Source organism: Drosophila hydei, unplaced genomic scaffold, assembly GCF_003285905.1.
Source record: "Drosophila hydei strain 15085-1641.00,03,60 unplaced genomic scaffold, DhydRS2 tig00000349-arrow-arrow-pilon, whole genome shotgun sequence".
Taxonomy (NCBI): domain Eukaryota; kingdom Metazoa; phylum Arthropoda; class Insecta; order Diptera; family Drosophilidae; genus Drosophila; species Drosophila hydei.
The window spans coordinates 165,604-184,876 of NW_022045714.1; the positions used below are offsets into that span (position 1 = coordinate 165,604).

The 19,273-nt window shown below is 38.0% G+C and overlaps 6 protein-coding genes across 7 annotated transcripts; 2 read left to right on the plus strand and 4 right to left on the minus strand.

The window, feature by feature from the left end:
• Nucleotides 1-2,083: 2,083 nt before the first annotated feature.
• Nucleotides 2,084-4,763, minus strand: LOC111593419 (moesin/ezrin/radixin homolog 2). Its single transcript, XM_023306162.2, has 5 exons — nt 4,161-4,763; nt 4,000-4,102; nt 3,453-3,662; nt 3,043-3,279; nt 2,084-2,987 (listed from the first exon to the last, which is right to left on the minus strand). Exons 1-5 carry the CDS (start codon nt 4,715-4,717, stop codon nt 2,178-2,180), a joined length of 1,917 nt encoding a protein of 638 aa, XP_023161930.2. The 5' UTR covers nt 4,718-4,763; the 3' UTR covers nt 2,084-2,177.
• Nucleotides 4,764-5,767: 1,004 nt separating this feature from the next.
• On the minus strand, nt 5,768-6,868 carry LOC111593413. Of its 2 annotated transcripts, XR_002751036.2 has the most exons (3): nt 6,707-6,868; nt 6,520-6,636; nt 6,373-6,454 (listed from the first exon to the last, which is right to left on the minus strand). XR_002751036.2 is itself a non-coding variant. In XM_030224068.1 (2 exons), exons 1-2 carry the CDS (start codon nt 6,727-6,729, stop codon nt 6,139-6,141), a joined length of 339 nt encoding a protein of 112 aa, XP_030079928.1. In that variant the 5' UTR covers nt 6,730-6,863; the 3' UTR covers nt 5,768-6,138. The 2 variants fall into 2 exon arrangements, 1 of the variants encoding a protein (XP_030079928.1); XM_030224068.1 differs by lacking the exon at nt 6,520-6,636 and having other exon boundaries at nt 5,768-6,454; nt 6,707-6,863.
• A 106-nt stretch (nt 6,869-6,974) lies between these two features.
• Nucleotides 6,975-9,400, plus strand: LOC111593412 (cdc42 homolog). The gene is made up of 3 exons (XM_023306142.2): nt 6,975-7,100; nt 8,552-8,867; nt 8,944-9,400. The coding sequence occupies exons 2-3, from the start codon at nt 8,580-8,582 to the stop codon at nt 9,229-9,231; spliced, it is 576 nt and encodes a 191-aa protein (XP_023161910.1). The 5' UTR covers nt 6,975-7,100; nt 8,552-8,579; the 3' UTR covers nt 9,232-9,400.
• A 2,064-nt stretch (nt 9,401-11,464) lies between these two features.
• On the minus strand, nt 11,465-12,825 carry LOC111593470 (probable tRNA N6-adenosine threonylcarbamoyltransferase, mitochondrial). The gene is made up of 2 exons (XM_023306232.2): nt 12,586-12,825; nt 11,465-12,521 (listed from the first exon to the last, which is right to left on the minus strand). Exons 1-2 carry the CDS (start codon nt 12,765-12,767, stop codon nt 11,486-11,488), a joined length of 1,218 nt encoding a protein of 405 aa, XP_023162000.2. The 5' UTR covers nt 12,768-12,825; the 3' UTR covers nt 11,465-11,485.
• A 411-nt stretch (nt 12,826-13,236) lies between these two features.
• LOC111593478 (Golgi resident protein GCP60) lies at nt 13,237-16,066 on the minus strand. The gene is made up of 4 exons (XM_023306240.2): nt 15,831-16,066; nt 15,328-15,755; nt 14,004-14,540; nt 13,237-13,934 (listed from the first exon to the last, which is right to left on the minus strand). Exons 1-4 carry the CDS (start codon nt 15,922-15,924, stop codon nt 13,509-13,511), a joined length of 1,485 nt encoding a protein of 494 aa, XP_023162008.1. The 5' UTR covers nt 15,925-16,066; the 3' UTR covers nt 13,237-13,508.
• Nucleotides 16,067-16,347: 281 nt separating this feature from the next.
• Nucleotides 16,348-18,594, plus strand: LOC111593477 (probable RNA-binding protein CG14230). The gene is made up of 4 exons (XM_023306239.2): nt 16,348-16,656; nt 16,720-17,003; nt 17,063-18,167; nt 18,234-18,594. The coding sequence occupies exons 1-4, from the start codon at nt 16,464-16,466 to the stop codon at nt 18,401-18,403; spliced, it is 1,752 nt and encodes a 583-aa protein (XP_023162007.2). The 5' UTR covers nt 16,348-16,463; the 3' UTR covers nt 18,404-18,594.
• Nucleotides 18,595-19,273: the final 679 nt, after the last annotated feature.

The following is a 19,273-nucleotide window of genomic DNA, read 5'->3' on the forward strand; positions in this document are numbered from 1 at the left end:
TATATATATATATATGTATATGTATATGTATATGTACTAATTATATTTACAAAGAAAGAAAAAAAACAGAACAAGCCAAAGTCTGGGGCAGAGCAGCGATATTGTTAATAACAATTGATGTGTGACTATATATATGTATATGTATGTATATGTATATGGATATATAGGATTTCAATGTGGTGGGGCAAGGAAAACAGAAGCTACGAAAAAGTTTCTAATGCAAATTGTTTAACATATAGTCAACACTTATATATATATATATATATATATATATATATATATATATATATATATATATATATATATATATATAAATATATATATATATAATATATATATATATATATATAAATATATATATATATATAATTTTTTTAATAATTTTAACGAACTTTCATTCTGTTTTTATTTGTTGATGTACATTTTCTATAAAAAGCAAGACATATATATGTATATATATCTTTATATATATATATATGTATCAAATATTCCACGGTGTTACAAAAAAAAAAACAAACAAAAATACAAAAAGACGTAAATATTTGAAATTCCTTAGTACCAAAAACGAAAACAAAACTAAAAAAAAACAAATTTCTTTTGTCATAATTTGCGGGTCGGTGTTAGCAAGGGGGAGCTATATATATAAATATAAACATATATCTATTTTTTTCCAAGGGAAGCTTAAAGGTGCGTGTTCCAATTTAACCTAACAAGAAAATTGCAATCGGACATATATAATATATATGTGTGCTAAAGTTGGCAAAGGGCACGCCGCTACATAAGTTACAAACAAGTAATAATAATAAAATATATACAAAAAAAAAATTTAAAAAAAAAAAACAAAAAAAACTTATTCGTTAGGAAAACTACGTTTACGTGTTTCTGTGTGAAAACCTAAAAGAGTAAAATAAAATAAATGTAAATGGTCAAATGTTTTTCAAAAATTCAAACAGTTAACTGCCCAAATTTTTAATCCATAGGCGCTTTAACTCCCTTTGCTTCAATGGCAGCTCGCCCTTTTGGGGTATGGCTAGTGATCTGTGGTTTCATAAATATTCGAAATTTACACAAACTTTCTAATCAAGTATGATTCGGCTTGAGTTTGTGTTAAAATTGAATTAATTTTTTTAATACAATCATTAACATTATAGCGTCAGCCAATAAGAGCGGCTTACGTTAAAAACAGCGTTGCCACATATAGAGAAAGTCCTAAGGACTTTTTAGGGAAAAACAAGTACGTTAGAAATGAGGGTGTGAAGGGCACAGCAATATAGAAGCAACAACTGTACAACTAAATAGATTAGAGAAGGAAGGAAATAGTAATACAATTTTGAAAGATTAAAAAAATGTTGCAGCGAAAGTTTACATAATTAGTTTAAATTGTATATATAATAATATTTATATCATGTACTAGTACAGGTATTCTAGGGATGCACGTAATATATAATATTGCTATACTCCACAATGATCGATTCGCATTATCTTGTATGGCGCAGCCTGAAACGGTACGCTATTAAAATCGATATATACATATCGATTAAAAGTATATTTCATGGCGCATCTTGGAGAATCCGATTGGAGTCATCCTAGAAATCTTGAAATTTTGGCATTTCAGAGAATTCCCCAACAAATTTCATAAATATATTCGCTATTTACATTCAATATCCGGGTCGAAATTAGTCTTTTATTAAGTTTAATTGTAGGCCCTGATTTATTTATTTTTATTGAATTCGGCAACAAATCTTAGCATAATGTCAACTTTCGGGGTTTATAGCTATTGACATGGTATACATAGATACACTGAGTGAAAAACCATACAGTGAGTGAGAAACGCGTACAATCGCATCGAATCGAAACATGTCAATTATATATACAAAATACACTGAGATTAATATCAAAGTATTTACAGTGAATCAAATTAACATGGTACACACTGAAACAAAAACTATACAGTAAATTGAATTGAGACACAGTGAAACAAATTGTATATATAGATTCAATAATACAGTGAATTGCATTACATGATATACACTGAGACAAATACTTATATACGCATACAAGTGAATTCTTACGAAATTGACACAAAAAACTAGAACAATGCTTAAAACTTGAGGCTGTACGAGTCTTGATTAGGTAGTTTCTGTTCCTTTCTTTTTACAGTGTATCTTCGGGTTCAATTAGAGCTCCTCGAAAAATGCGACACGCGCCTTGGTCGAGCCGGATTTGAGTTTCTTAAGTGTTGAATATTTATTTTCGCCTGCCTTTATCTGCGCCTCGCTGAGTATATCCAGATTACTTTGATTCTGTTCGATTTTATGTGGGGCGATCTCGCTGCGCAGGGTTTGCAATTGATTTTGCACCTGTTTCTTCGATTTGCGCAGGTATTCCAAATGGCTGCGCTCCATCTCATTGGCGATCTGCTCCATTTCGTTATCAGTTAAAATAAATTTTTTGGGTTCAAAGTCGTCGGAAATGCCGCTAGAATTATCGCCCATCACAATGTAATGCGAATCCGAGTTCGTCAGCTCCGCTCCTCCGGCTGTTTCCAGATCATTTGTGGAGCTGCTCGTTGTCAGTGAAGGTGTACTAATCGCAGCAATGCTTGACGGATTATTGACATTGGCCTGGGAGACGGTTGATGCCGTTAGCAGACTGTCCGTTGACGATTTGCGGCCACTGTTGAGGAAGTTGAGCAGACGTGCGGTTGCTTCTCTCTCGGCCATCTTAGCACAGATCAGCTCCTTTTTGAGCTTTTCTGTTTCGGCTTCGCGCTTGTCATTCTCCACCGTCAGCTGGAGCATATAGAAATCGGCATCCCTAATCTTCTTCTCCAAATCGTGCTTCTCCCGCTCCACTTTCATTTGACGCTCACGTAAACGATCCATTTCTGTCTTAAAGTGATTCGCTTTGCATTCGGTTAGCTGCATTTGCTCCTCGTTCACGCGACTCTTCTCGAAGTACAGCTCCTTCGTCTCCTCGGAGCGACGCTGCAAAGGCAGTCCAATTGAATATAGATCAGGAGAAACATATCGATCAGCTTACCAGCGCATCGCTGGCCATGCGCATCTCGTCCTGCAGATGTTCGAGCCTCTTCTCCATTTCGTAGCGTTCGTGTTCCGCCTTCTCGCGCAGCTGCTTCTCCCGTATGAACTTCTTTCGATCGATTTGGCGTCGCTGTTTCTCCTCCTTTGCCTGCGCTTTCATCTGCTGAATCTCCATGGTGTCCGGCTTGCGGCGTCTCATATAGAGATCGTGATTGCCCTTGCACAAGTCAAGTATCTGTGAAGGGATTAGGTATTAATATAGTATTTTGAGGCTATACTGATTGGAACTAATTTACTTAACACTTTTAGTTATTGATATTAGTTAACTTATCTTGTTTAACTAGTTAGGGAACTAATAAATTAATTTTTCGAACTAGTTCAACTAACATCACTTAGTTATTCACTCACCATTTTGTTAATATGTAAGTCCTGCGAGTAAAATATAAAGTTCGGCACTTTGGCATCCACTAAACGTATCGTGAATTTCTTGTCATCGAAACTAACGTGTCGAATCTCGTTCCATTGGAACGTTGTCTTTGGGGTTAGCTTGTCACGCTCATCATAGATGTTCAGACCCACGGCCGTAACGCCTAGCCACAATTTGGTTTTGTTCTTATTCTATTATCAAGAGATTAGGAGAACATCAATATCGTTAATTATGAGATTTGGATTAACATTTGGTTCGATTCTAAACTCGTACTGAGGCAACGTTGACTTCAATATTATATTGGTAAGGTTAGGGTAAGTATAAGGTCAGGGTCAGTGTTAGGTAGGATTAATTTCCAAGCACGTAACGTTAGACTAAGTGTAAGTCTTGTTTCAATTTCGAATTAAAATTAGATACTATTTGCCAAAGTCCGACGTAATGTTCGATTTCGAGCTCGAATTTAGTTAATTTAGGTTAAGTGCTATTTAAGATCCGTTTTCCAACTAGATTTGAGGTTAGACTACACACCGTAATAGGAAAGTAGTTAACACCATACATGTCCAGATCTTGTGCAATTTTTAGATATTCCATTTCCACTTCATCTCGTGTCATAGGCTCATGATCCATGTACCTAGAAATTTAATTGGATATTTATAAGGGCTTATGTAGTTATATATGTAGCTACTCACCAGGTCTTGATGCGCTCCTCCCACATCTCAGGCGTCATTTGATATTGATCGGTAACGCCCTTGGGCAGCAATTCACCACCGGCCAGCATGCCATCCTTGTAGGTCTCATAGTCGTAGGGTCCATATTGGACGTGGACCGCATACGAGGCAAGCAGAACAGATGCCTCTGGCCGGCAATATATATCCATCGATAGAATACTCTGTTTCACTTGCAAGAAGAACAAATGCTGCGTTATCTCCTGAATCAGCTCTTCGCTGACGTTCTCCGGAAAGAATTTCGCATAGAAACTGAAGACGTAAATGCTATTGTTTGTATGCAGCTCAACGCGCTGATCTTTGACCTTTTTGTCCATTTTGAGCCAGGAGACATTGTTGCGTGTGTCGACGTACTGAAGTCCGAAATACCATGATTCACGCAAGCCAATCGTACGACAAACGAGATCGAATAATTCTTGGCCGGTGGAACGCGTCTCCAATTCGAACTCCAGTTCCGAATCAAAGGTGCTCACGCGCACCGGCAATGAACGGTTTTTCTTCGAACCGAATGGGCTCATCATCTACGGCGATGGCGATTGTGATTTCGATTGCAAATCGATTGTGATGTATTGTTCAGCTATTACTATGTGCATATACATATGTATGTATGCATATGTACATACATACATACATATATATATATATATATATATCTATATATATATATATATATATATATATGAATATATATTTATAATTGGCTATTATGTGAGGCTATTGTGTTTACTTGTTGCACTTGTCAAACATTTTCCACTTCGTTCGCATTTGCACATATTGCATTGATGTATATTTAAGCTATTTGATTTCTTTTGTGTAAATACTGTACTGGCACTGTGAAGGCACTTAGTTTAATATGTTATAACTAAATTTTTAACAATATATTACAACATTTTTACGTTGTCAAAAATAAATTGCGAGCGTATAAATAGCAACAACAAAGAATGAGTGTGTCTGCATGCATGTGTGCGATCGTGTGTGTGTGTGTGTATGTCGGACGTGAATGCGTATCCATGTGAATGAGAGAGAGACAGCGAGTGAGAGAGCGTTCATTGGCCGAGAGAAGAGCGTGCGGACGCTTATTGCATTGCCTCAATTTCCACAATAACAGTAACGTTAGATATGCGAAGGCACAGTGGTGTGCTGTCATAAAAAGTACTTCAAATTCCAGACGAAAATACGAGAATCGATTCTTTTTAGAAAATTCCTATAATACTTTATTAACAGTATTGCTGCTTCATACATGGCTTATTTATCGTTAGCTTAAGTATATATTGAAGTAAAACACTCCAGCACACAACTCTAGACATTTAAAACATTTGTATCCTCTATTAAACATAGTTAACAGATTTTACACATGTTTGTGTGTGCAGAGAAAAATTTGAAAAGTCTTATGTTGTTTATGTGTACGTAGGTATTTCAAAATCACTAGCTATATATATTTTACGGTTTTTTTGTTTTATAGAGGTTTATATTTAACAGCTATAGCTAAAGCCTATTTTTAATTCTACATATATACATATATATAGATATATATATATATATATATATATATATTTCGAACACATTTTGTCTCAATTCGCAGAAATTTGAATGTTTACAATATATAATCGGTTCTTTCCTTTTTTATAAATGAACTTTTAAAGATAGAAGATCGGCTAAGTAATCCCTCTGAGTTTATTTCCTTGAATTATTGGCACTATCAGCTATCATATTGCTATTTATTCTGTTAACCAATGGATAAGGCAAGCGATTTGATTATTCCTTGTTCATTTTTGTGTATGGTGTTACCTATTATTATTTTTATATGAGATTTGAATTGTTTTCTTGGTTTTTTTTATCACCTTGAGTAAAGCGTGTTGCATGCACATTTATTATAATTATTATTATTATTTTTGTTGTTTCTATTAGAGCATTAAGTTGGATCCATGTGTTTTATAAAATCTTAATGATTGTTTCGCTTGACACGTTCAACGTGCAAATCATATAACATTTTGTTCTTTTCATAATAGTATGGATTTTGATCAGCATTCAGTTCGGGATTGTATTCATATATGCCACCGCCAACCACTTCAGCAGGACTGATTCCTACATTTGTGATCGTTGGTAATATATAATTATTGTTATCATTGATTAGATTTGGTATACTGCAGTTGCTACTGCTGCTGCTATTCCCATCGTCGTAGTTTAAATGCAGATTGTTGATACGCTTGGAAAGTGGGGTTGATTCGCAAGGCAGATCATCTTCCCGACTACGTTTTCTGTAAATAAGTTATATTAATATTTATATGTATAAATAAACATATATAAATATATATATACATACATATATATATATTTTCATTATTGATGAAATACAATTTGGCCATGAATCAAATAAACTGCAGGTCACTGTAATGGTGTTCATGCATATGTACGTTTCTCAGTTTATGCATGCGCATGACTGCATTAAGTCGCAATTGACATTGGTCGATTGGTTAAATTATTTAATAATTGGCTATTGAATTGCATACCTGGTTCTTAAAAATCCAGCCATTTCGATGTCATACCCGTCGGTTCCTTTTTTTTCTCGGAGCTTGGCGATTGGGTTTCTGGTCGCCTACTTTGTTGTCGCTGCCCCGTTCTCTTGTTCTTATTCTAGGTGACAGATAGAGAGTTGCATTCGGTCGGAGTGGCAATATTGCAATATATATAGTGCTGCCATTTGTAAACGTCAAAATTACGATAGCGATTGTCGCAGTGGCAACCCTGTGCTTCGTCATTCGCACGCATACAGATTACTATTGCTGCAGAGAACGAACACACAAAAGAAAAATAGTAGTTTTCTATACGAATCGACGCCCAACCCAGCCCAAAAAATAGTAAAAACTAAACAGATTTGTCTGCCGTTTTCAATTCAGATCAGTTGTAAGTAAAATTGCGCTAGCCACCGCGAGGGCATGCATTTATTAATTGCAAAAAAACCAATACATCTGGTGCGCCAATAAAGAGAAAATTCTGTTGAGTGAAAAGTGACGAAAAATGTTAACGATGACTGCTTTAGCTGCTTTCTGCGTTAGTGTGCGTGCGTGAGTGTACGTCAGTGTGGTGCTGCAAACGATTGGTTCAATTTTATTCTTGTTGCTGGCGAATTTCCGAAATGTGAACATAATTTGTGCATTTCGCTTTGCCTGGCTTTCTAATAATTATAAACTACTTGTACGTGTGTGCGTGGGCGATGCAAAACAATATGCGCATATACATGTGCACGCATAAGTGTATATATATATATATATATATATATATATACAAATGCATTTGTGTCAAAATAAATTAGCATATTGGCTACAGCAGAACTACGTTTAAGACACACACGCGCGCACTTAAATACATATGCACATATACGCTTTCAATGTGTGTATGTGTGATTTGGTTATGGCAGGGGCCGCTGCATATTTCATATTAGAACTGCCTGCGTTCTTATCTAGGCACTTTGTGTGTGTGAGTGCTTCGTGTTGTTTTTTTCTCTTTTTATTTTTCTTTTATTCTGCACGCACACATGCACAGTTTGAGTCATCGCCTTTGCCTGCGGCTCTCTGCTTTATGCTCCATTAAAAAGGAAGCCGGCGGCGACAGCGACGGCGACGATACCGCCCGGCTGTCGAATGTGTGTGTGTGTGAGTGCTAGTGTATGTGTGTAGTAGGATGTGTGTGTGTGCGAGTTCTCTGTGTACAAAGTTCCACAGATACAACTCGTACGCATAGATAAGACAATAGTTAAGCAAAAAAAAATTACAAGTAAATGGCAATATACGTCTCGTCGCTGATATGAAGCATTTTTGCCTATACATATGTATATTTTTTTTATAAATTATAATATATCTGTATATGCCTGTGTCCAAGGGTGTTGATAATAACAAAGCGCACTCCTAAATGAGTCGAATGCGGACCCCTCACCACCCACCCATTTTGATATTAACCACCCTCCGGCTGGAACTTGACAATCACTTGGCCGGGCAAGGGCCTTCCCTTATTTCCACGCCCACACGTTTCTTTGCGAAAGTAATTAAGGCATATGAGAAGGCACACACAGACACACATACCCACACGTACATATTCACACACATGACTGTTTGGGCTACAGTGAAGCCTGTAAAGTTGACTGTTAGCAAGAGAATAGCTGAAAGCAAACGATTTGGCGTCACTCTTAGGCAGACTTGACTGTATGCAGCACATGACTACGTTGGCTACGGAACGAGAATTGAACTTGAACTGGCAATGGACTTTCATATTTAGTTTTTACTGTATCCAGGCCAGACACCTATTTGTTATTTATTTGTTATTAATACCAATTTGTTGTTTTTGTTTTGAATTTGTAGAAATCGCTTGAAATATAACTCGTACGGTATGCAAACCATCAAGTGCGTGGTCGTTGGCGATGGCGCAGTGGGCAAGACCTGTCTGCTAATATCGTACACAACCAACAAATTTCCATCAGAGTATGTGCCAACTGTATTTGACAATTATGCGGTGACCGTTATGATTGGCGGTGAGCCGTATACGCTGGGACTCTTCGATACCGCTGGACAGGAGGACTACGATCGATTGCGCCCATTGTCATATCCGCAAACGGATGTCTTTCTTGTCTGCTTCTCTGTGGTCAGTCCCAGTTCCTTTGAGAATGTCAAGGAGAAGGTAAGCAAACATTGAGAGAGTGGCAGGGAGCGAGTGTAAGCTATATTAATATCGTCGCTTCTGTCCTTTATTACAGTGGGTGCCAGAGATAACGCACCATTGCCAAAAGACGCCGTTCCTGCTGGTTGGCACACAAATTGATTTGCGCGACGAGACAAGCACGCTGGAGAAACTGGCCAAGAACAAGCAAAAGCCCATCACATCGGAGCAGGGCGAGAAGCTGGCCAAGGAGCTGAAGGCAGTCAAATATGTGGAATGCTCGGCCCTAACACAGAAGGGACTGAAGAACGTGTTCGATGAGGCAATTTTGGCCGCTTTGGAGCCGCCAGAGCCGACCAAGCGGAGGAAATGCAGATTCCTCTAATTCATTTGTTTCCATTTGTTGTTTGTGTTTTTTTTTTGTTTTTTTCGGTTGCTTCTTTTTTTTCTTCTTCGCTCTCAAAGGAAACAAAGAAATCCCATATATAACTATTATGGTATATATATATACGCATATGTATGTAACTCTCTTCCCTGTCTTTTCTCTTTTAAATTGTTTAACAATCTTTTTGCTTTTAAACCAGTGTACGCTCTATCTAAGCCAATCCTTAAAACATTTATGTAAATAAATATATATATATGTATATATATATATATATATATATATATATATATATATATATATATATATATATATTTGCGTATCTAAATTCTTTCTCTCTCTCCCCCACATTAAGATAAAAGAGAAAACAACAATAACAATATAGCAAAACAAATTATTTATATTAAGAGAAGCAAAAGAGAAAAAGAAAAGCAAAACAAAATGAAGAAGAAAACAAACAAAAAAAACAAGAACAAAACTGAAAACCCATGCAAATTTTCATGTTTTGCATAAATATAATTATATATAAATATATATATATATATATATACATATATATATATCAAAAATATGTGCATATGTGGATGTGTGAAAGAACTGTTCACAGCAATAGAAAAATCGGCGAGCAGAGAGACAACAAATATTATATATATATATATATATATATATATAATAAACAATATGTGCATGTCTACCAATTGTTTACACATACACGCAATAAATAACGGTACACAAAATATAACTAAAAACGTATAATAATAATAATAATAAAAAGCTATGCGTAATGTATGCAAAACGCAATTATGTAATAAAAAAAAAAACAAACAAAAAGTAAGAGTATTGAAATATATAAGTAAACGTTGCAAACAGCAACACAAAAATAAAAAAAATGATTAGAAACACAAGAAAATACAAAAAAAAAAACAAAAACAACTAAACTTTATATAAGTATAATCCAAACAAACAAAAGCAAAAGCGAGAAGCGAAAGAGAAAAAAAAACAAAATTGTATTGTAGTTCAGCATAAAAAGAAAATGAAAAACAAAAACAAAAACAAAAAAATGTAGCGGAAGATGAAGAAGAAGACGAAGATGGAAGATGGAAGAACTAATGCATTTTTTAATATTTTTATATGTATACATTATCAATTTTTACATTTTTTTTTTAGACATTAGAAATTTGACATTATTGATTTCAGATAATATAATAAAACAAGAAAGAAAAAAAAAACAAAACAAAACAAATATATATATAATGTAAAAACAAATGAAATGAAGTCAACTTTGGGTCGAAAAATGGGGCGATCTATATGTAAACATATGAATCTATAACTGTGTGATGTATCATTGGATATACAGATATAGCTGCCTCTATGGGGATGTAGCTATATCTGTTTGGGGATGTAAATATATCTATAGCGATGTAGCTATATCGCTATAGGAATGTAGCTGTATGTATGTATTTCCATACAGAGATATAGCTATATATAAAAATATATATCTATGATTAGGTTTTTTCTAACATCGTACGTTTCTAGTTTTGTACGAGTTAGAACGAGATGCCGAACCAAAACCCTTTTTGGATTCAATCAGTATAGTTTATATATTATGTAAATCCAAAATAATAGGGGCTGAATCTATTTTTAGGCCTGCTGGTTGTATTATCCAGTTATTTATAAAAGTTGTCATAGGTCGGGTTTATATTTTTACTCAAGTGGTATAGTATATTTGCCTGCATACGATAAAGCTTGTTGAGTTTTAATGTAAGCCGTACTTGACTCTTCATCAAGTATTGGACTGCTATACTTTTTATTTATACGCCAAGAATTTTATAATATATCGACTCTGATTTTCAATATATAGCTTGAGTGTTTTCTTTGTTTTCTGTTGTTATCGTTAAGGCTTTGTTCTTGACTCTATGACTATGGAAGGTAAAGTACTTAAATGGATATTGCAGCAAGTATGAGCAATGCATGAATCGTACAACTATGTTATATAGTGACTATAGCTTGATTGTTGCTATTTATTGATCAAGTCTACTGGGCTTGGCTCTTTATATATTAACAAATCTTATCAGTTATAGAACTTTTATATTATACAACTACGGATATAGTATATATATATATATATATATATATATATATATATATATATATATATATATATATATATATATATATATATATATATATATATATATATATATATATATATATATATATATATATAATTCTCTTATGTAGAGTACAGTCCATTTGGCTACAGTGTTTTTATCCATTTGCATTTGATGGCCGCCAGTTCCACGTCGGCAACCATCGACTGTTGAAATCCTGCACTGCCTGCTATGTCTATATTGTCAATATCCAGCCGGAGGCTCTGGTCTCGATCTTGAACTAGTTGTTCGATGCCATGCCAGGCAATCATGACTCCATTATCTGAGCAATAGAGCTTCGACGGTCGATAGCAGCGACAATTGTAGGCACTAGCCAAATGATTCAGATTCTCGAAGATGGCATCATTGTTGGCCACACCCCCTGAGACGACAAGTGTGGGCGGCGCAGAACCAAAGAGTTGCCGCTCCAAACAGTATTCCAAAGCGCGCTGTGTGCGATGCATTAGATGACGACTGACGGCATTCTGCAGACCTGCACAGAAATCACGATAGTTGCTAATGATGCCATCTGGGGGTGTTCGCTCCTCCCGCTCCCGTTTGCGAATGGCACGAAAGGAATTGTTCTTGATACCCGCAAAGCTGAAATTGCAATTGCGTTGCTGCGACAATGGCAACGGAAACTCAAACGCCGTTGGGTTTTCGGCATTTCGAGCAGCATGCTCGATGGCCCGACCGCCATTCCACAATCTATACTGAGGCAGCACATAGAGGCGCAGACGTCGTGCAATCTTATCGAATGCCTCTCCTGGTGCATCGTCCAGTGTTTCGCCGAGCAGCGTTAGCCTACCAGGTCCATAAACCATCGCTAACTGACTGTGGCCACCGCTAATGAGCAGGCAAAGATATGGATAACTTATTTCATTTGGATGCTCCATGCGCGCCTGCAACGCATGAGCCTCCATGTGATGTACGGGCAACATGGGCTTACGATGACGCCGTGCCAAATGGCGGGCAAAGCGCAGACCCACAATTAAGCTCAATGGCAGGCCTGGTTGTGTGGTCACCGCAATCCCCGCCAGCTGCTCCGGTTGCAGTTGTGCTTCTTCCAAGCAACGCTCATAAGCAGCTGAAATGCGCGTCCGATGTAGATCCTGAGCACGTGGTGGTATAATGCCTCCGTAGCTAGAAATATGATTGCTTATAAATATATGTTCTTTTTGTTTTCATTTTAAGAAGCATTTGTTACCGCGTGTGAAACTTTTGCTGGGATTCAAGCACATTGGCGTGCACTCGACCTGTTGTATCCACTATGGCTATGCCGGTGTCATCGCAGGACGTTTCGATGCCCAGCATATAGCTGACCAAACGTTTGCCCAATCGACTGGCTGCAGCTGGACATTTAGGTAGTTGCAATGCGGCAGCATACATAACACACGAATTTACCGGCTTTTAAATAAAATAACAACAACACATGGTACATATTGTGCACATCTGGCAGCATTGGCTTCATAAACAGCTGTTTGTGCAGGACTGGACACTATTGCAGTCAAAATCAACTGGCAGCACTGACAGATTGCTCACTTTTGAATTAAAAACAGCTGGTAGCACAAGCTTTTATGCACTGCAAGAAGCAAAATACCATAAGCATCAGGCAATCAAGAAAATAAAATAAAAATAAAAATATTGCATAAATCAACAAAAAACTAAGGTTTCGATTGCTTTTTTTTGCGCATTTTGAGTTTTTTACGTGACAAACATACATGCCAACAAACGCTCATATAGAAGATCTGGCAGCGCTGGCTGTTGTCATATTTCAAAGCGCTTAGCGCTAATTGGCTCTCTCTCTCTCTCTGATTTAAAGATTTCATTTAATTCTGTTTAATACATATTAATTTATTTGTATTTTCGAAACTATATAATAAATAATATTGATTTAATCAGCTTGCAAGTGGAAAAGTGCAGTTTCTAAATAGTTGCATATGCACATTTTGCATACACACCCCAATACACAACACAACACCACACCACACACACCCCCCTAACTGTTATTATGATCTTAGATAAATTTCTATTTTAATATTTTTTGGACTACACACCCCCACATATATATGTGTATGTATATGCACTTGGTAAGTGTTCCAGCATGCGAATACTGGACTCTTTTTGGCCCTATCGCTCGTAGTAGACGCGATAATAAAGCGTTTTGGAACGCCAAATGCTGTAGCTATTGTCAAATTTCAGCAGGTAGACCCCTTCGCCGGGATACGAATGCGAGCCCACATAGACCTCGTTGTAGCACTCGCGCCTATATATTGGCACAATAATGGAAATGGGCGGCTGCGCAGCGGCCGCCGCAGTTTGGGCGGCCAGAGAATTTAGATCCTGCGACAGGGAACCGGACTCCAAATCATCGTTGATCGATAGATAGTCGTCATCTTCACAATCCTTATAGTCATCGCTGTCGCTCACATGCACCGTCACCTCATTGGTAACGGGCTTTGCCCACTCAAAGTATATGCCGAAACCAATATCGTAATTGTCCGTGGCAAACTCCCAGAAGATGCATTTGCCATTCATATTTGTGGGCACTCGCACCTGCACCAGCAAACAAACAAAGACGAATCAGTTCTATAATAAGCATGTGTCATAATATGTAATACGCACCGTTACCGTATCGCCGTGTCCAATAGTAATAACGCCGTCCCCATCACCGGCAGAAACTTCAGTCTTGAACTGTTCGATATCGGGCCGAGTCCAAATTTTGGCAGGACGTATCATCACATAATCCTCGTATTCATCGTTGCCCACTAGCTGCTCCGGCAGCTGTTCTTGCTGCTCCTGCTGTTGGCAGTCAAACGCTTTTAGATGCAGTGTATCCATGGCCTGGACGAGATTCGGATGGCCAGGACTATTGTTGCTGATGCTGCTACCACCGCTGCTGCTGTTATTGTTATTGTTGTTCATGTTGCTGTTGTTGTGCTCCTGCTGCTGCTGCTGCTGCTTGTGCACAATAGTATCCTTGTCCATGTCCTTGTCTTTATCCACTTCTTTCGTCTGCTGCTCCTGTTGATTCAGATTCGATTGCGTTTGATTCTGCAAATGCAATTGCTGCATATATTGATGATAGTGCTCCTGTTGCAGCTGATGGATGAGCACAGCCTGCTGCTCGGGATTGCCAGGAAACTGCTTCTCCGCATACAGCTGTAAAGCAGGCAACAGGCAACAATAGACTTATTAATGAAATTCATATCCTTGAATTTCCCGTTTGTGCTTGACCCCATTTTTTGCTTTTGTGGCTGTGAATGTGACTCTGACCTCATTCGAATCGCTGTCGCCGGCAATTACCATTTATTATTGACGAGGACGCCAAGGACTGGCGGGATGAGTACACAACAGGTGCAAATGTCTGAGTCCACAGAGTCGTGCAGCTACTGACTGTGAAATACCCTTTAAATCATTTCACAAGTGAAAAGGCAGACATTCAATAGACATATATCGTCATTTATAGCTAGCCCATATACTCAACTTAGTCGGAAATGATAGTAGTTCCGCACAGTTGAATCAGTTCATATGACTTGAAACTAGATCATAAACGAAACTTGATCAAATCTTCAAATATATAACTATTTCCTAGTTCGTATCAATTTGTTCGTTCTAGAAACCTGTACTTTTTCTACTTTATCTAATGAGTAATTGATTTTGGCTAGTTTATTGTTCATAACTAGCTCATGTTAAATCAGTTTTCATTCAGTTACGAGCCGAACTTTACAGACATTTGCTTTCAACAATATTGAACAAGCTCAAATACGCAATATATGTAAATTATGCAGACTGCAAAAATATACTCCATATATTGCCTACTAATTAGTTTCGAAGTACTACAGTTGTCACAAACACAGCCGCAAAGGCTGTTATGCCCCTGCATACACGTATTGCGTACGTGGTATTAGAAAATCGATAACGCGTGTCGAGGCAGTTAAAAAATTACCTTAAATTGCTGATACGTTTGCTTGTTGAGTGCGTCCTGTAGCTGACGCCGTTGCAATTCCTCTTTGTAACCCTCCTCGAGCAGCTCCTGCTGCTCGCGTTCGCGCTTCTCGCGCGCCTCCTTCTCTAGCTCCATGCGCCGCAGGTCAGCTTTCAGATTGGCATCGCGATTCTGACGCACCGCCTCGATATAGGGACGAAAGGCACTGCACATTGTGTCCAGCAGATCGATGAAGCCCTCCATTGCCTGCTCCCGTGTGATATCACCCAACAGCTGCCAGTGCTGCTGTCTGTCGCGCCCAATCACGTCCAGAACTCCAAGTGCCGGCGCATGATTCGTATTGAAAGGGCCCAAGGCGGCCTGTTGCTTGAAGGCGATTAACTTGAGATTGTCCTCGTAGGACAGATGAATGGCCTTGCCCGAGTTTTCTGCAAAAAAGAGATGCGTGGAAGCCATAAAAATGCAAACAAATGCCAAGACTCATCGAAATTTTCTGCCTTTACGTTTATAAAAGGTGAAGGCGAGACGATAAAGCTCCAGCAATGGAAATCCCCATTTCTCCAAAGTACTTGTACTGGTAGCTCTGCTTTTATCCATTATAAGTTTATTAAATGTGTGTGTAAAGTCCTTCTAGAAATAATCTTTGGCGCTTCAAAAGTTTTAGCACAGCAGAAAACAAAAATAAATAATAAAATTTGACTGTGTGCGTGTGTGTGTGCGTATGTGGAGAAGTGTATTAGAAGCAAGACATATCGAAATTCGATTAACGTCATTATGAGAATGTAAATCTGCTCATTTTACATAGCAACAATTAGCAGTTAGGGCTAAAATGATTTATTTTTAGCAACAAATACTAAAATTAAATACGTTGCCTAAGAAAAGAGGAAAAAAAATCTATACATCAGTAAAAATATATATCGAGCATTTACGTTCGATGACTGCACGCCCCATCCCTAATTAGAACATATACGAAACAGCTCCTGCTGACGTCAAAAGCGCAATAATCGATATGTGTTCTAAATTAAAATCGTTTTACAGCACTGACCGCCAACAGCTGTGTTGTTTTACCTACACGTGCGCTTATTTTTTTATATTTGAATAATCAGTTTTTTGTTTTATAAAAGCTTAATAAAAATATGGGCGGCACGCGTTTTTTCGTTGCCGACTTGCCGGCGAACACAACAGAAAAGGATCTGCGTGGTCTGTTCCAGGATTATGGCAAGGTTGAGCGTGTGGAACTGAAAGAGAAGGAACAATTCGTTGATTCAGGACAAACAATTGCAAAAGTTATTGCATTTGTGACGCTGCAGACAGAGGATGCCGAATACTGTATGCAGGGGTGGGCGGGAGCTTTTAACTTGAACTAAAATAATAACTGCATTACAATTACAGGTGTTCACGAGCTTAACTGGCAGCGTTTGCATGGCTGTCAGCTAAAGGTGTCGCTGGCCAAGGAATCCTTTTTGGACCGCCTTAAGCGTGAGCGTGAAGAAGAACAAAAGCAGGATCAATCAACTTATAGCGAAGCAAATCAAAGTAGTTCCCGCCTGCTCGCACAAAGCACACAGAACAAACGGCGCGTCTTTGGAGAACACGAGGAGATCAACGATGATGAAGTGGCACCCGAGTTGTTGATAACCAAAAAGCGTGCTGCAAACTCCATGCACAATGGCAAAGTGCGTAATTAACTATATTTAAGATTTGATATGGGCTTAATTCGTTCCTCCTCTTGCAGATTGTCATCCAGCAGGAGCATGATGTGAAGCCGTTGCACATCATAGAACACCACAAGAAACCTAGCACCAAACAGCTAGATGCGAAAGCTTCAATTGCCGATTTAAAGCGCAAAGAGTCGCTGAATAAAATGAAGCAACAGCATCAGCAAAAGAAGTCAGCGATACAGCAAGCGTTGTCCTCCACAGAGGCCCCCAGCGCAAAGCGCATAAAGTTCAGCGATGCTGAAGAGGACGATGAGGTGGAGCCGAAGGAAGTGCAAAATGAGCCAAAAGGCCGAGATCTGTTCGATGATGAAGATGGCGAGGAGCAGGACCAAGAACAGGAGTTTGTACTGCCTCAATACAGCGGCAAAAAGGGCGAACGCTTGGTGGAAATGCAAAGCAAGCAGAGTTTAGATCCCAGATTTCGTATAACAGCCAATTTTGTGGGTGAAGAAGACGACGACAAAGAGCAGGCAGACGAGACCGAGCAATCGGAGAACCCCAAGGACAACGAGCGCGATTGGCAGATGGGCATACTGGAGCAGGTGATTGGACGCAAAATAGACACAGCCAATGCGACAGCCGCAAAGGCAGCCAAAAATAAGAAAATGTTGCGCTACGATCCTGCCAAAGATGAGCACCAGAAGCTGGTGCGTGTCAAGGACAAAGACAAAGTTAAGCAGCAGCCGAAGCAGAAGGATGAAAAGGCGCACACAGAAGAAGAAGGTGCCGGGCCGACGCCCGTCTCACAGAGCGCCTTCTACGTGGTTACAGATACGCTAAAGCAATCGCTGAAGACGCGTGGTGAAGGCTTCAGTCTGTTGGAAATGTTTGGCAGCAGTCATGAGGAAGCGGTTGCCCAGCGACAGGATCAGCTGGAGAAGATTAGCCATGAAAAGATATTGGTTAACAAGTCCAATAAACTAGGCCTGGGTCAAGTGAATCCATTCAGCTACGACTCCTCCGACAGCGAAGATGAGGAGCAACAGCAACAACAGGAAAAGGAGAAGGAGCAGCCACAGGTGGCTAAGGAAAATGAGAAGCCAATCAAACAGAAGCAAAAGAAGGCACACATTTTTATAGAAAGCTTCTTTATACCCAAAAACGATGTCAGACTTAAAGGTATGAATCAAAAGCGTATAAAATGTGCTATTTGTATATCTTTCTATATCTTTACATCTCTTACAGAAGGTGCCAAGTTCTTCAAGTCGAGCAAAGCTGAGCTGGAGAACGATAATTACGACGAGGTTAAAAAGCGTCTTAAATTCCTCATTACCAAGAAAATTGCAAAGACACAAAAGAATCAGCCTGGCAAAGTTGTCAAGAAAAACAAAAATAAAAAGCGAAATAAGTTTTAAGATTTAAGTTTTAATAGATTTTCAATCCAAATGCGTTTGGCGCCTTTGCGAGGGCGAGGGCCATCAAAATATATTTTTCTACCTGAGTGGCAACTCTGTCGATATGCGCTTAACTAATATATCGATAGGCACATGCGTGATTCGTGATATTTACATTAGTGAACCATAACTAAGTGGCAACGTCAAAGTATCAAAAGCAACAGCAGTACTCATTTTTTATTGTATTGAAAAACGTACAAAATTAATGAATAAAAACTATTTTATATTGCAAACTTTACGTTTTCTAAACGAACATTCATATTATTTAGCTGCTGCAAGCAATTTGCATAATCTTGGAAAAACGGGTTTAAAGCTTAAGCCCAAAAACTAGGTGGCAGCGTTCTTGTTGATGTCAGCCATTTTGAAATGATTGCACAAAACTTAAGTACGAAGAAAGTGCAAATAGGTTTTTTTCTTTCAAAATTTTGGTTTTGTGTATTTAACTAAATTTAAAAAAAAATTCGATGTATACATAACATACACACATACATACATATTCATATATGTAACTGCACAAATGCATTTGAGCCCCATTTTAGCTCCAACTTAAATCGAATAAGATTTGCTTGCAAACAAATAAAATTAAAATTACGAGAAAAAAAGTATTAAAAACGCAGACCAAGTAACTAAACTTGCAACTACATATACATACATATGTATACATAGCTGACATGTATGAATGAATTTAAAAAAAAAATTATTTTTGACCACATGCAGAATGATTCGATTATATAGAAAAATAGATATGTATATATATATATATATATATATATATAAATACATATACATATATATAAAAGATTTGGTTGCGTCTATAACTAGAGGATTCAT

Bases quoted from the DNA above. Each gene is read 5' to 3' on its own strand.
- LOC111593419 (XM_023306162.2), bottom strand. From the start codon at position 4,717: ATGATGAGCCCATTCGGTTCGAAGAAAAACCGTTCATTGCCGGTGCGC. The intron at 3,280-3,452 runs GTGAGTGAATAA...ATCCCTTCACAG, and splicing joins ACTTACATATTAACAAAATG to ATACTTGACTTGTGCAAGGG. The intron at 2,988-3,042 runs GTAAGCTGATCG...CTGCCTTTGCAG, and splicing joins GCATGGCCAGCGATGCGCTG to CGTCGCTCCGAGGAGACGAA.
- LOC111593413 (XM_030224068.1), bottom strand. From the start codon at position 6,729: ATGGCTGGATTTTTAAGAACCAG. The intron at 6,455-6,706 runs GTATGCAATTCA...ACTTATTTACAG, and splicing joins GCTGGATTTTTAAGAACCAG to AAAACGTAGTCGGGAAGATG.
- LOC111593412 (XM_023306142.2), top strand. From the start codon at position 8,580: ATGCAAACCATCAAGTGCGTGGTCGTTGGCGATGGCGCAGTGGGCAAG. The intron at 8,868-8,943 runs GTAAGCAAACAT...CCTTTATTACAG, and splicing joins TTGAGAATGTCAAGGAGAAG to TGGGTGCCAGAGATAACGCA.
- LOC111593470 (XM_023306232.2), bottom strand. From the start codon at position 12,767: ATGTATGCTGCCGCATTGCAACTACCTAAATGTCCAGCTGCAGCCAGT. The intron at 12,522-12,585 runs GTAACAAATGCT...TCATATTTCTAG, and splicing joins CAGCAAAAGTTTCACACGCG to CTACGGAGGCATTATACCAC.
- LOC111593478 (XM_023306240.2), bottom strand. From the start codon at position 15,924: ATGGATAAAAGCAGAGCTACCAGTACAAGTACTTTGGAGAAATGGGGA. The intron at 15,756-15,830 runs GTAAAGGCAGAA...TCTTTTTTGCAG, and splicing joins CGCCTTCACCTTTTATAAAC to AAAACTCGGGCAAGGCCATT. The intron at 14,541-15,327 runs GTAATTTTTTAA...CCTGCTTTACAG, and splicing joins AAACGTATCAGCAATTTAAG to CTGTATGCGGAGAAGCAGTT.
- LOC111593477 (XM_023306239.2), top strand. From the start codon at position 16,464: ATGGGCGGCACGCGTTTTTTCGTTGCCGACTTGCCGGCGAACACAACA. The intron at 16,657-16,719 runs GTATGCAGGGGT...TTACAATTACAG, and splicing joins GACAGAGGATGCCGAATACT to GTGTTCACGAGCTTAACTGG. The intron at 17,004-17,062 runs GTGCGTAATTAA...CTCCTCTTGCAG, and splicing joins ACTCCATGCACAATGGCAAA to ATTGTCATCCAGCAGGAGCA.